Source organism: Fusarium falciforme, chromosome 7 (assembly GCF_026873545.1).
Source record: "Fusarium falciforme chromosome 7, complete sequence".
Lineage (NCBI taxonomy): Eukaryota > Fungi > Ascomycota > Sordariomycetes > Hypocreales > Nectriaceae > Fusarium > Fusarium falciforme.
The window spans coordinates 1,020,039-1,032,023 of record NC_070550.1 but is presented as its reverse complement, the minus strand read 5'-3'; the positions used below and the strand labels follow the sequence as shown (position 1 = coordinate 1,032,023).

Below are 11,985 nucleotides of genomic sequence, written 5' to 3'. Positions count from 1 at the left end.
ATGTCTATACCTTGAATGTGGGGTATGGATATGATCGGGAAATGGCTTTGCGGGGATCCCGTCACGCTTCTTCGATTTGCCTGGCGAGGGCCAAATCGGGTGAAGCAGCCGGGGCTTATGTACTGCTATTGCACCAATTGCTTGCAAATTTGCCAGTGACTCGGGTGATCCATTAGAATGCATCTGATCCCTTAGTCCGGGGCTATGAATTGAGGCTTGTGTCCCGATCGGGGGTCCCCTTTGGCCACTTTTGACATACACAAGTGGTGTCGGCGCTTAGATGGGCTCCATCCCAGAGCTCGGCCCCGTGTCCCGTCGACGGGATTGCATCGCCGTGTTTCAATGAGCTACTGAACGGCTTGCTCTGGGCAATGACAGTACGATGCTGTCAAACAAACCCTTGGAAATGAATCTAAGCCCACCGTCGCGCTTAATGCCTCGGCACAGGCCCCATCTCCCGTAGGTGCCTTGAACTGATGGATCTTATCATCCATATTGACATGTCGCTGCTTTCCTGGGTTCGTTAGCATTTAAACACCGAGGTATTCATGGGCTCTATTCAGAAATTTTTTCATCATCAACTCTTCTCTACTACTTCTTTTATATAAACTTCTTTTGATCCAACACCACCCCATTATACTCAATATGACGGTTGGCGCCAATGCTGTCACGGCAAATAATGTCTTTCTTTAGACACTAGCCAAGTATGAAGAAGAGCGTCAAAAGAGACAACGCTCAGATGGCCTGGCCCAGTACATCGATCCTGCAAAGTCGGAAAAGTTCAAGCATTATACAGCCGACCCATGGGTCGAGGCAGATCAGAAAAACAGGACACAACCTCGGGCGCTTCCTCCTGTCGCCGATGGTGGGCACGCCAAGGTCCTCATCCTCGGAGCAGGCTACGGTGCATTGTTGTTTGCTGTCCGCCTTCTAGAAACTGGCGTCTTCAAAGCCAATGACATCGTCTTTGTTGATGCTGCCGGTGGCTTTGGGGGCGTGTGGTACTGGAACCGCTATCCTGGACTCATGTGCGACGTTGAGAGCGCCAGCTACTTGCCCCTTCTTGAGGAGACTGGTTATGTCCCCAAAGATCGGTATGCATATGGCACTGAGCTGAGAGAGTATGCCGAGCTTGTGGCCTCAAAGTGGAATATCCAAGGTCAGGGCCTGTGGCATTCAACAATCCGAGATTCAACATGGGACGAGACCAATTCAAATTGGGTGCACATCCTGAGCAGGAAGAAAGCTGACGGCCCGGAGGAAACCCTCACTGTACGAAGTGACTTCTACATTCTCATCCCTGGCTGGCTGGCGAGACCCAAGCTGCCTAGAATCCCTGGCCTTCTTGACTTTGGCGGCCACATCTTCCATACCGCCCGCTGGGATTACAACTATACCGGTGGCTCACAAGCCGATCAGACTCTGTCCAATCTCAAGGACAAAAAGGTGGCTTTTCTGGGTACGGGGGCTACGGGCATCCAGGTTGTTCCGCAGCTCGCCAAATGGTGCAAAAAGTTATATGTCATCCAACGAACGCCAGCTGCCGTGGATGTACGCGGTCAGGCCCCCATCGACCCTGCGCAATGGTTGCAGGATACCGCTGAGAAAGATTGGCAACGCAGACGTCGAGAAAATATGGCGGCCCGGCTTTCCAACTACCCAGATGCCAGGGAGGATCTGGTAGGTGATGGCTGGACGTCTTTTCCTTCCTTTTCTGGCCTCGTCGGCGGCCCTGCATCTGGCAACCTTACGGAAAAGACGGTAGAAGACTACGTCAAGTCCCTTCTTGCATTAGATTTTCCTCGTCAGGAGGGTATTCGCTCTCGTGTTTCTGCAATCGTGAAAGATCCCGCTGTGGCTGAGTCCCTGAAGCCGTGGTACCCTGGTTGGTGCAAGCGCCCCTGCTTTCACGACGAGTATCTCCAGGCTTTCAACAACCCCAACGTCGAGCTCATCGATACCGACGGCAAGGGTGTCGAGCTTTGCACCAAGACGGGCCTTGTGGCTGGCGGCAAAGAGTTTGACGTTGACTTGCTCATTCTTGGGACAGGTTTTGAACCTTGGACGGCAGGTAGCCCAGCCCATTGTGCCAACGTGACAGTCAAGGGCCGCGGAGGAATCGACATGAACCAAAAGTGGAGTGAGGGCGTTGGAACTTTGCACGGTGCCTTCACAAGAGGTTTCCCCAACTTGATCCTCCCAGGCACGACGCAAGCCGGGCCTACGGTCAATATTGTCCACGCTATGGATGTCACAGCGCAGCACGTGGCATATGTCCTTTCCGAGGCGTCAAGGCAACAGGTCGCCAACGGGAAGAAGAAGATTCTTGTGGAGCCTACAGCTGAAGGCGAAGCAGAATGGGTCCTCAAAATCATCCGTGGCGCTTATGCCTTTGGTACTTTGTCCATCTGTACCCCTAGCTACACAACCAGGGAGGGAGAAATGGCGAGTATTCATACTCCTGAGGAGCAGATGAAGCTGGCAACTGGGTCGATGTGGGCCAAGGGAATGATTGACTATACCCAATACCTGGAGGCTTGGAAGGCGAGTGGAGATTTGAAAGGTATTGAAGTTCATGGTGTCTAGCAGTTGAACAGGATTCGGATGCCGATTTGTTGACAATGTCGTGTTTGGAATTGAAACTTGGATTTTCCTAGGCTTGTGATCAGAGACCAGAGGGGGTGTATTAACTTCGTTCTATATCTCGCCATAAAATCGGCCTATGCATCTATCTAGATACCATGCTAAGCAGTCTCAGTCTCCTTTCTGGTGGATTTTCGAACCATGGAAAGCGTTTCTAAACCCTAAATGATGGCCCTCGCCGACGTTTTGGGTGGTCGTCGGTTCAGGCTTGGCGGCAATGTAAGGAAACGGAGGTACCGTGGTGGTCCGGAAGCGAATCAGACGTAGCCTTGTCAGCAGGGATGGTTTGAGGCTGGGAGCAGGGTGAGAGATGGAGTAACAAATGAAGAGGTGTAGGAAGTACCCGAGGAATGTAGAGGAACTTGCCTGTGCCCTTCGTACTGTACGTGTTATTTGACTTGTGTCGCGTCGCGTCATGTCGCGTTGTGTCGTGTCGCGTGGCGTGTTGAACCAGGGTGTCACGGTACGGTTGGCTTGTTATGGCCGCTCGATTTTCTGAGGGTCACGTGACGGCGGAGTGTGGTTCTGTTCCATCCTCTAATTTCACACTGTAGAGCCTGCCTCAATTGGCAGGGTTCTGACTGTGGGGGTGAGAGCCACTAACAGGGCAGACTCAGGGGCCACCTTGAGCCAGGATGAAGCTATTCGCGACTCGCTTCATTCCACCCACAACCACACTCCATACGATAGTTTTTGCTCTATTAACCCGATCCCATTACTATCGCCTTTTGTGACCAATGCCATCACGAGTTCATTTATTCCTTCGTTTACAACCCTTGTTGCCATTGTGACAGCCGGTCTCTTTTAATCGCAAGTTCATACACTCGGTTTATACACAGTTCTATACATCACCCCTCGGTCTAGAAAAGTTAAAATGAGCAGGTAGAATATTTAAATAGGTGATTGTGAGTTAGGTTTAGCTATTTGAAGCTCTTAGTTAGGCATGGGTAGGTGACCGAAGCCGTACTAGTCACTTCATTTTACACCCACTCAGGTTTGGTGACGAAACTTCCATAAGGAGCAATCTCGACTCCTTGAGCACTCAATTCTGATCATGTTGTATTTCAACGGACAACCCCTGTCCTAAGTCTTCATGTCTTGGTTGTTGGCCACGATATTCTCTCATCTGCGTCTCTGCCCTGGCCAACTCAAGGGTAGGGGCGGGACCTGGAGGGCTGAGATGAGGCTGCTGAGGGCGCGTGGCGCAGCAAGGTCGGGAGATTACTAATCGCTAGATTAGGTCACGTGCTGATAACGTGCTGGGGTCAGTGCTTCAAGGGTTGGTTGAGGAATGCCACTATTCAGAGAGGACCTTGTCTCGAAACCAAAGGAAGGGCCATGCAGAACAGGCAATGCGTCAACAGGGCAGAATAATTTTATGAGAATCCAGAGATCTAGCCAATCAAAACTAGCAAATTATCCAAAACAACCATGCAAATCGTCTTCTCACCTTAACTTTATCCCTCTTAAGACGCCGTTGCCTGAAAAGAGTCCGATCGGATGTACCTGACACCCTAGGCATAGCCCTCGTATGTAGAGTTGATTCCCATGTGGCGCCGAAGCCCATTTACATGATTCGTGAGCTTCGGTGCTTCACAGTCGAAAACACTGCCTCGATTCTTGCACTTTCGCCTCACTCTGCTTTCCATCGTCTTGGCGCTGAAGCTGAACCCCGCACCTCCCTTCAACATCGGCAAAAGACAATTTCTGCTCTTCATTGCTTCGCGACAGTTCGTTGGCACAAGTAAAAGAAAAGTCATTTCATGATTCTCTGCTCGTAGAGATGGATTCAACGCTTTCATTCCTATACGAACCACTGGACTCGTCCAGATCTGAGATTCGTGTACTCAAGGTTCTACCCGAGAACCGTGAGAACTTTGAGCTGATCAAAGTATCTCTTGATGAGGGACTGCCTTTTGTTGCCCTGTCGTACTTCTGGGGGGACATGAACGACAGGATACGTATTACAGTCCATGGTCGAGCTGTTTCTGTCCCCAAGTCCATGATTCTCAGCGGTTTTGGCTTGCTTGCAATCCTTGACGAGCTGGATATAGAGAAGCGGTATGATTTCCTTCGACATGCCAAATTTGAGAGCCGATTTGCCGAGCTCCTGTTTCCGGATACTGATTTGCCTAAACTCGGTTTTGAAGGTAACCTACTATCGCCTTTTTCGAGACAGGGTAGCAAGATAGCGCGCTTAATAGCAGCGGACGTTGTTTGGCAGTGGGATACTTGGGGGTTCATAGAGACGATAGGGGAATATCTTGGCATAGCGCCCTCGGGATCGGTGCCGAGAGACCGCCTCTGTGTTCTTCAGGGTTCGAATTTCCCTGTGGTGCTGCGCAAAGCAAAAGATGCACAATTCATCGTCGTGGGTACGGCACAAGTATTGGGCCTCATGAATGGAGAGTCGGCTAGTCTTGTCAGCCTTGGTAGGTATCCCCCCCAAAGGTTTGAACTGCGATAGCATGGTGGTTTAGGTTGTCTTGTAATTCTCGAGATTAAGCCAGAAGTGAGCCGTTTTTGGAGGGGAAAAGAGTTTAGAGGAAAATGGAAATTCAGTGGAATCTGTTATCGTGCAAACGTACATCGCTTGGTGCGCAAACTTCTTCCCGCCGTAGTGGGCTGGCAGACAATGAGGCTTTTTCAGGGACTGAGGAACATCAATTTTTTTTTTTCAGACTCAGGCTCACAAAAAAGCCTCCGTTTGCCGGGCCAGTCTTTATCTTTCCCCATGGAAACGGCATTAATGGCCATTGAATGAGGGGTGTGACTGAACTTTTTAGTCTTTATTACATCTAAGGTGGGTAACCTTAGGGATTGATGGACGCTGGAGCTTTCTTTTAGAGCTTCCTCTAAGGTATGCGGACAAGGTTCTGTCCGTAACTGGCCAGTAATTTGTGCCTTGTAGGTAGATGATTTACCAGCCAGATCAGCCAAGCAGTAGGCCCGGGGGCAGAAAGCAACTCCCAATACTGAGCTATCTCGTAACAATAAACTCCTGCTCAACCCGGATCTGCCCTTGGTGGACTGTCGACGTTCTGTCTACTCGTTGCGCTTGTATCGTCACTAACTCAACATCACTTCTATTGCTCTTCTTTCCATCTGACCATGCGTCGTCCTCCGAGTCATTTCCCCGTCTCGTATTTCTATGTAGACCACCATCAAACACCGGGACTGGGTCGTTGATAACCTCGAATCCCGACGTGGCTTGTGTTTTGCGAGTACTGGTGATGTGCCCTGTAGAACGGTTGCCGTAACCGTAGGATGCTTCGGCCGAGGAGTTTTTGAAACCATGTCGGAGGTACGGGCGTAATGAAGGAAGGCAGGCGATGATCAATGCCATGTTCTCGTCGAGGATGGACCAAATTTCTGTCCCAACTCTGTTAGTAACAATGCGGGTTATTAGGGAGGTCGACACTTACGGATCAAAGTTAAAGGCTTGAACCCGCCCGATCCAAGATGAATGGTAAGAAACCTCGTCAGGCTGAATGCTATATCGATGATTCCGAGGCTAAAGATTGCGTATATTCCGAACATTGTCTTTCTCTTCACCTGCAGATTCTTGAGGATGAAAAAGGGCAGAATGATGACTGTTCAAGGGGTGAGTAGTTGGACTTTAGGAGGTATCTGAGCATCGTACTGGAAAGATTTGCTGTAAAGTGAAGTGACCATGCAATGTAGAAAATGGTGCCGATGATCTTGGGTTCGCAGACGACGGCTGGATTCGAGGCGAAAGACCTGGCAAGTCAGTTGAAGCCCGGAATGGAATCGAACATGGCACATACCAATTACCCTCGATCGGCCAGCAGAGGAACAACTGCACAGACATGGAGACAAGATAACCCGAAACACAGTAGACGATGGCGACATAGAGAGCCACGCGCAACTTCTTCATGAATCTCGGAAACAGCTGTAGATATGTTGCCAGGAGCGCGAACTTGCAGAAATACAGGGACGTGAAGAACGGGAACACGCTCGACCAGATCATCTACGTTGACAAGTGTCAGCGAAGGCACTCCAAAAGATGTTCTGAATGTTACCCTGGTTATGAACTCCACCTCGGTGACGTCGACCTTCCAATTGATCAATGTGTAATCGATATCCGGGTGCAGCGCGCCTTTGACGGCAAAGATAATGACGAAAACGGCATGTGTGAAGGAGCTACACCATGCAATGAGTAGCAGGGCATCGCTGAGGAGGAGGGCTTGGTGCTGGATCTTGAGGCGGAGCCAGAGACGGGCGGCGATGAGGATGGCAGAGACGCAGAGGAGGATCCAGAAGCAGGCCTGAAGTTGGTCAATGTCAGTCAGTGATCGTCCACGGAGGGAGGATTGATCGGCGCACGAGGACTCCAGCTGTTGATGGAGCTGCCATGGTTTCCGGATGATCAGTGGGCTTTGACGATCTCGCGTATCAGTGACAGCGCTGATCACCAAGTTACTGAACGGAACGCAGATGAACAGAATGTTGTTTACTTTCAGGCATAGAAATTCTATGAGCTAAGCTGTACTGTTATCTACGTAGTAATGCACCCGAGACCGGCCTCGCTGGCCTCCTGGAAGATCCTTCAGGACGACCTCTGAAAATTTCTCTCTCATCAATTACTCGAACTCAAGATTGACCGTTGCTGGCCCAGGCATGGAACTAATGCAGGGATCAGGTCCGAGGATCCTGAAGCTCACCCGGGCAAGGATATCCCATGCCAGACTGTCGATCTTGACCGTAAAGGTACCTTCGCTTAGGTGTGGGATTCTTCGGGGTCTTGGATCCGTCCGGGGCTATGCAGAAGGTGGCAGGAGATGGCCTTAGCGACAAACCGTTGGTCCTGGTGCATCCGGAGACTGGGGAAGATACGATGTAACGAGGATTTAGATCCATGCTGCAGTTTGCCATCTTTACCGGAATAGATTCAGGTCAGCTGCACCATCTCGACGGTGAAGCTGGGGAGCAATTGGTGCCCGAGAGAAATACGACGAGGGGCCTATCAACCGAGAAGGGATTGTGACCTTGGAATAGGAGGGCCTGTCAATAAAGTTTGTCCATCGCTAAGTTGGCGACTCGATGTGACTGATCACACATCATTAACCGTTGTAAACTTTATATTTCACACCACGATATCGGATAAGCTGGAAAGGGACGAAAGCCAGTCATTTATGGAGAGGAAGCTGTAGCAGTCTGCGGAGCACCTCTTTTTCGAAAAGTGGCATAATGAGCAACAAAACACGAAGTCTAGGTTAATGCAGTCGTTGAAGGCTACGGAAGTTGTTCAAAAGCACAACAGTTCTTATGATTCATAATGAACGCAGAAATCAGCGCTGACCAAGCGTCCATGTGAGTGATCCTTTGGTGGCAAGGATTTAACTTTAGACGACATCCCGAGAACCCGGTACGTGCTGTGGCTTGGTAATGACGTTGGTTCTATCTACTCTATTTGGTCCATTAGATCCCCGATGCCAAGGTGCTCCTGCGTCTCGGCTCCATCACACCACCCCCTATCATTTAACACTGCACAGTCGACCATTCTGCGTAGGGAGTCCCTTGATCTGCCCCTCCACGTTCCAATCCTCGCTACCGACGCCAACCTGAGCGTAGAACAGGCCCCGCGGATCGTACTTTTGCTTAATCTGGTACAGACGCGCATACTTGCTACCGTAGAAAGACTTCTGGAACTCTGGCTCCGTAACATCGCCTTCACTCGCGTACGCACCCGAGTCCGGTGCCGCATCGCGCCAAGGCTGCATCCACACCTCGGTCAGCTCCCTGCTCAGTTCTGCAATGCGCTGTAGTGGGGTGTCGGCTGCCCACGTCACCCACGAGATGACAAACATGGCTGCGTCGCGCCAGGCTGGGTTCACGGCGTTGTCAGGGTGAGGGCCGGGGCCGCCTGTGATACCAAAGCCAATGAGTGTGCCGCCACGATCCGAGAGGCCCTTGAGAGCTTCAAAAGTGGCATTGAATTTGGCAGGGTCTTGAAGGTTCTCGTCTGGGAAGAGGCGGGAAGCCATCTTGTTACCGTAGGAGCCGACGGGCTCGACAGGAAAGCCAGTAGACCAAGCCGAGAGGAAACTCGAGTGCTGAGACCAGTTTGGCTCAACCTTAATGCCCAGGGAAGCCCATTTCTTGAACAACGGTGCAGTGAGCTCCTCAGCCTCCGCGACGGTCATGTTGGGTGCGAACCAGGGTGACATGACAAAGGTAGCCTTACGCGGTCCCGCCGGCCAGACGAACCAGTACTGGTAGTTACCGCGAGCGTTGAAAACAGGGATCATCTCCCAGTACGCACGAAGAGCCTCCCAGAAAGCCTCGTACGTGATGGTCTCACCGTCGATGCCGAAGGCGAAGCTGGCGACAGACGTGACGGAGAGTTTGGGGTGTGCTTTGACGGTCCACGAAGTTACGACGCCAAAGGTACTGCCACCACCGCCACGTAGGGCCCAGAAGAGATCGGAATTCTGCTTCGAGTCCGCCGTGACGAATCGGCCATCGGCTGTGACCACTTCGACGCTGAGAACTTGGTCGGCGGCGAGGCCGTACAAAGGTGATAGTGGAGAGTGGCCGCCACCCGAGATGTAGCCTCCTGCGAAGCCAACTGTCTTGCCTTCGCCTCCGACGACGGTAACGCCATATTTGTCGGCTGCTTCGTAGAGCTCCTGGCCAATAACGCCGGCGCCGACTCTCATGGCGGGTCCAGAGTAGGAGCCGCTCTTGTAGTTGGAGTAAAATTTGACGCTCTTGAGTTTGTTCGTCCAGATGGAAAGGGAGCCTGAGCCGAGTGATCGTCCAATAAAGTCGTGGCCTGTATTCTTTACCACGAGGCGGATGTTCAAGGTGCGAGCAAAGTTGACGGCGAGCTGGATCTGGGCAACGTTGGTGGCCTTGACCACGTATTCTGGATAGCCTCCCAGGGTGCAGTCGTCGGTGTAGTTACCAGAGGGGAGACAAGTAAGTCCCTGGTAAAGGGGACTCATGGCCGAGGTGGGGTCAGCGATGCTATCCAAGTCAGCGTGCTGGTCTTTCAAGGGATAGGGGAGAGACGTACTGCATCATGGAATCAGTCCACTTTGAGTTGATGGCCTCGCACTTGGCGGTGTCCTGATTGCCAAAGTCATCGTAGCATGGAGAAGCCAGAGGTGTCGTATTGATCAGAGCTCCTCCGACAAGAAGGTCAAAGACCTGCCAGGTGATCTTGTGCGGCCAGAAGAGGTCGCCAGGGTACGTCTTGCACCGCCCAAGAGACCGACGCTGGACAGATTCGGCTTCATCGTAGTAAAAGTACGAGATGTTTGTCAAACCAAGATCAGTCAAATTGAAGAGGACATCGTCGGTCAATTGCTTGGTTTCTTCTGGGAGAAGATCACCTTGGACCTGCTCAACGGCTGGAGCAACATTATCTTCTGTAGCATCTGGCGGGATGTTAGTCGGGTAGTGGGCTAATTATACACGAATTTTACGTACCGACTTCAACGCCATCTATAATTATGGTCTGGCCTGTGACCGAGTGAACCAAGGCCAGAGAGGCGAGAAGAAGAGCATGCAGCTTGGCCATTCTTTCCAACACGACCGCGAGCAAGATGTGAAAAGTCGATGATGTGCAACAATCAACCACAAAAGGGTACATATTCCCGTTACTTATAGTCTTTTCTAAGAGACCAGCCTACTTGAGCCGCAGGGCATGAGAACCAGCTTGGGATCCTCATTGCGGTGTGGTGGAGCCCTCGCGTGGAATTGCGCCCTGAAGGCCCCAGCCTGGCAAGGCACCCATGTACGAGAAATAAACCCCCAGGGGGAGGCGGCTGTATTACCTGTTTTAGGGATTTAATCTTCCCAAAGGAATAAAAATTCACTCGCCGTGTTTAACGACATTGGGCTTTAGTGCCAGCTTGCCTTGATCACTCTATTCCTGCTGTTATGCCCGATTGCCTTGTTAGGGGATTCCCTTGAAGTGGACAGCCTCTCTTCCATGCAGGGCAATGGTGGCTGGTACATGAAATTAGCTCGGTAAGCCATGGACCATTCTCGTCATATTTGTGTACCCAGTGATTAATATCAAGTTGTCTGTTAGTACTAGCCTCTCTCCAAGCGTCTGGCCATCCTCTACGTCGTCATGTTCTATCACTGCCACATCAGAGCACCCTTCGGTGCGACCTTGTGAAAGATGGCCGAGTGGCACCCAATCAAGGCACAAATAAGTTGAGAACATATAACTCCGAGTGGTGAACAGGACTCGAAAAGGCATGCTGGACGATCTACTTTATTCGCTCAAAGAACATCAAGACTATGAGACTAAGGGAGAAATCTTTCACTGAATATATCTTACTTTCACATATCACTACAAGGAGGATACGCTCTCTCTCCAGGGTTGCTAGGGCACAACCTGGTTGGTTTTTGTGAGAGAGCCTCAATGAAGAGAAGCTGCAGGACACTATGTTAGCATTGGGATATTCTGCTATGGTGTGTTGTTGATATTGTGTTTTTTTCTATAGCTGAAGCCCGGGCCTTGACGGGATAGCTGGGCCAGAAGACCGCCATTAATATCCACTGTTGTACTTGAAGGGTGGTTTCCAAGACGAAAGGTGATTCCGACGCCTCACAGGAAGGAGAAGCATTATGAAAAATGACGAGCGAATCGATTATAATATAAGGCCATGTCAGTGAACTCCTTAGAACTGGGTCCCCCAACATTAACAGTATCTGGGTCGCCTTGGCCCTACCTCACCGAGCCAGATCACGTTACAGGTTTACTCCCCTTCAAGTTTGCGTATAACTCTCGGTTATGCCCTAGAACCTCCAGATCCTTCTTTATGGCAATTTTAAAGTTAAGAAGCACCCTCAGATCTTTTCTCGGAGTGTGACGACCTTTGTCATGGAGGCGCTCCAAGGAATCGAAGGCTTGATTCATCTCGTCTCCCGCGGCGCCGTGCCAGTTTGCGGTATCATAGCAACGATCCACCATCTTCCTGGTGAATATTTCACGGAGGGAAATGGAATCTATAGATAGACTCCAAATTCTATAGAGAACATTGCTAAAATGGCCAAGCTCTAACGTGGCTAGATCTCTTCACGGACTGTCGCGGTAGTGGCGATCTCTTAACGCAATCAATTTCTACCTTCTTCTTACACAATCATTGCAAAAATTGGCCAATTTCCAGGCCAGGACTTAATTAGGCAACAAGCTGTCCGTTATCACTCGAGACCAAAGGAATATCATTGTGTTCAATGATGAGTCCGCAAGAGACCGTCAACCAGACCCAAAAGAATTGCAGATAATACTGCAGCGAATCCTAGTTCTTTTCAACCTAGTTTCTCGATTGTCCATTGCTGCCACCTGGTACGCCATAA

General features: G+C 50.8%; 3 protein-coding genes across 3 annotated transcripts; 1 reads left to right on the top strand and 2 right to left on the bottom strand.

The window, feature by feature from the left end:
• Positions 1–645: 645 nt before the first annotated feature.
• On the top strand, positions 646–2,586 carry NCS54_00894700 (Hypothetical protein; the record flags this gene model as incomplete). The annotated part of the gene is made up of 2 exons (XM_053154309.1): positions 646–651; positions 694–2,586. 2 exons carry the CDS (start codon positions 646–648, stop codon positions 2,584–2,586), a joined length of 1,899 nt encoding a protein of 632 aa, XP_053010284.1.
• Positions 2,587–5,623: 3,037 nt separating this feature from the next.
• NCS54_00894600 (Hypothetical protein) lies at positions 5,624–7,020 on the bottom strand (the record flags this gene model as incomplete). The annotated part of the gene is made up of 6 exons (XM_053154308.1): positions 5,624–6,015; positions 6,069–6,236; positions 6,287–6,384; positions 6,432–6,634; positions 6,687–6,932; positions 6,991–7,020. The coding sequence occupies 6 exons, from the start codon at positions 7,018–7,020 to the stop codon at positions 5,624–5,626; spliced, it is 1,137 nt and encodes a 378-aa protein (XP_053010283.1).
• Positions 7,021–8,141: 1,121 nt separating this feature from the next.
• NCS54_00894500 (FAD-binding PCMH-type domain-containing protein) lies at positions 8,142–10,192 on the bottom strand (the record flags this gene model as incomplete). Its single annotated transcript, XM_053154307.1, has 3 exons — positions 8,142–9,636; positions 9,686–10,049; positions 10,102–10,192. The coding sequence occupies 3 exons, from the start codon at positions 10,190–10,192 to the stop codon at positions 8,142–8,144; spliced, it is 1,950 nt and encodes a 649-aa protein (XP_053010282.1).
• Positions 10,193–11,985: the final 1,793 nt, after the last annotated feature.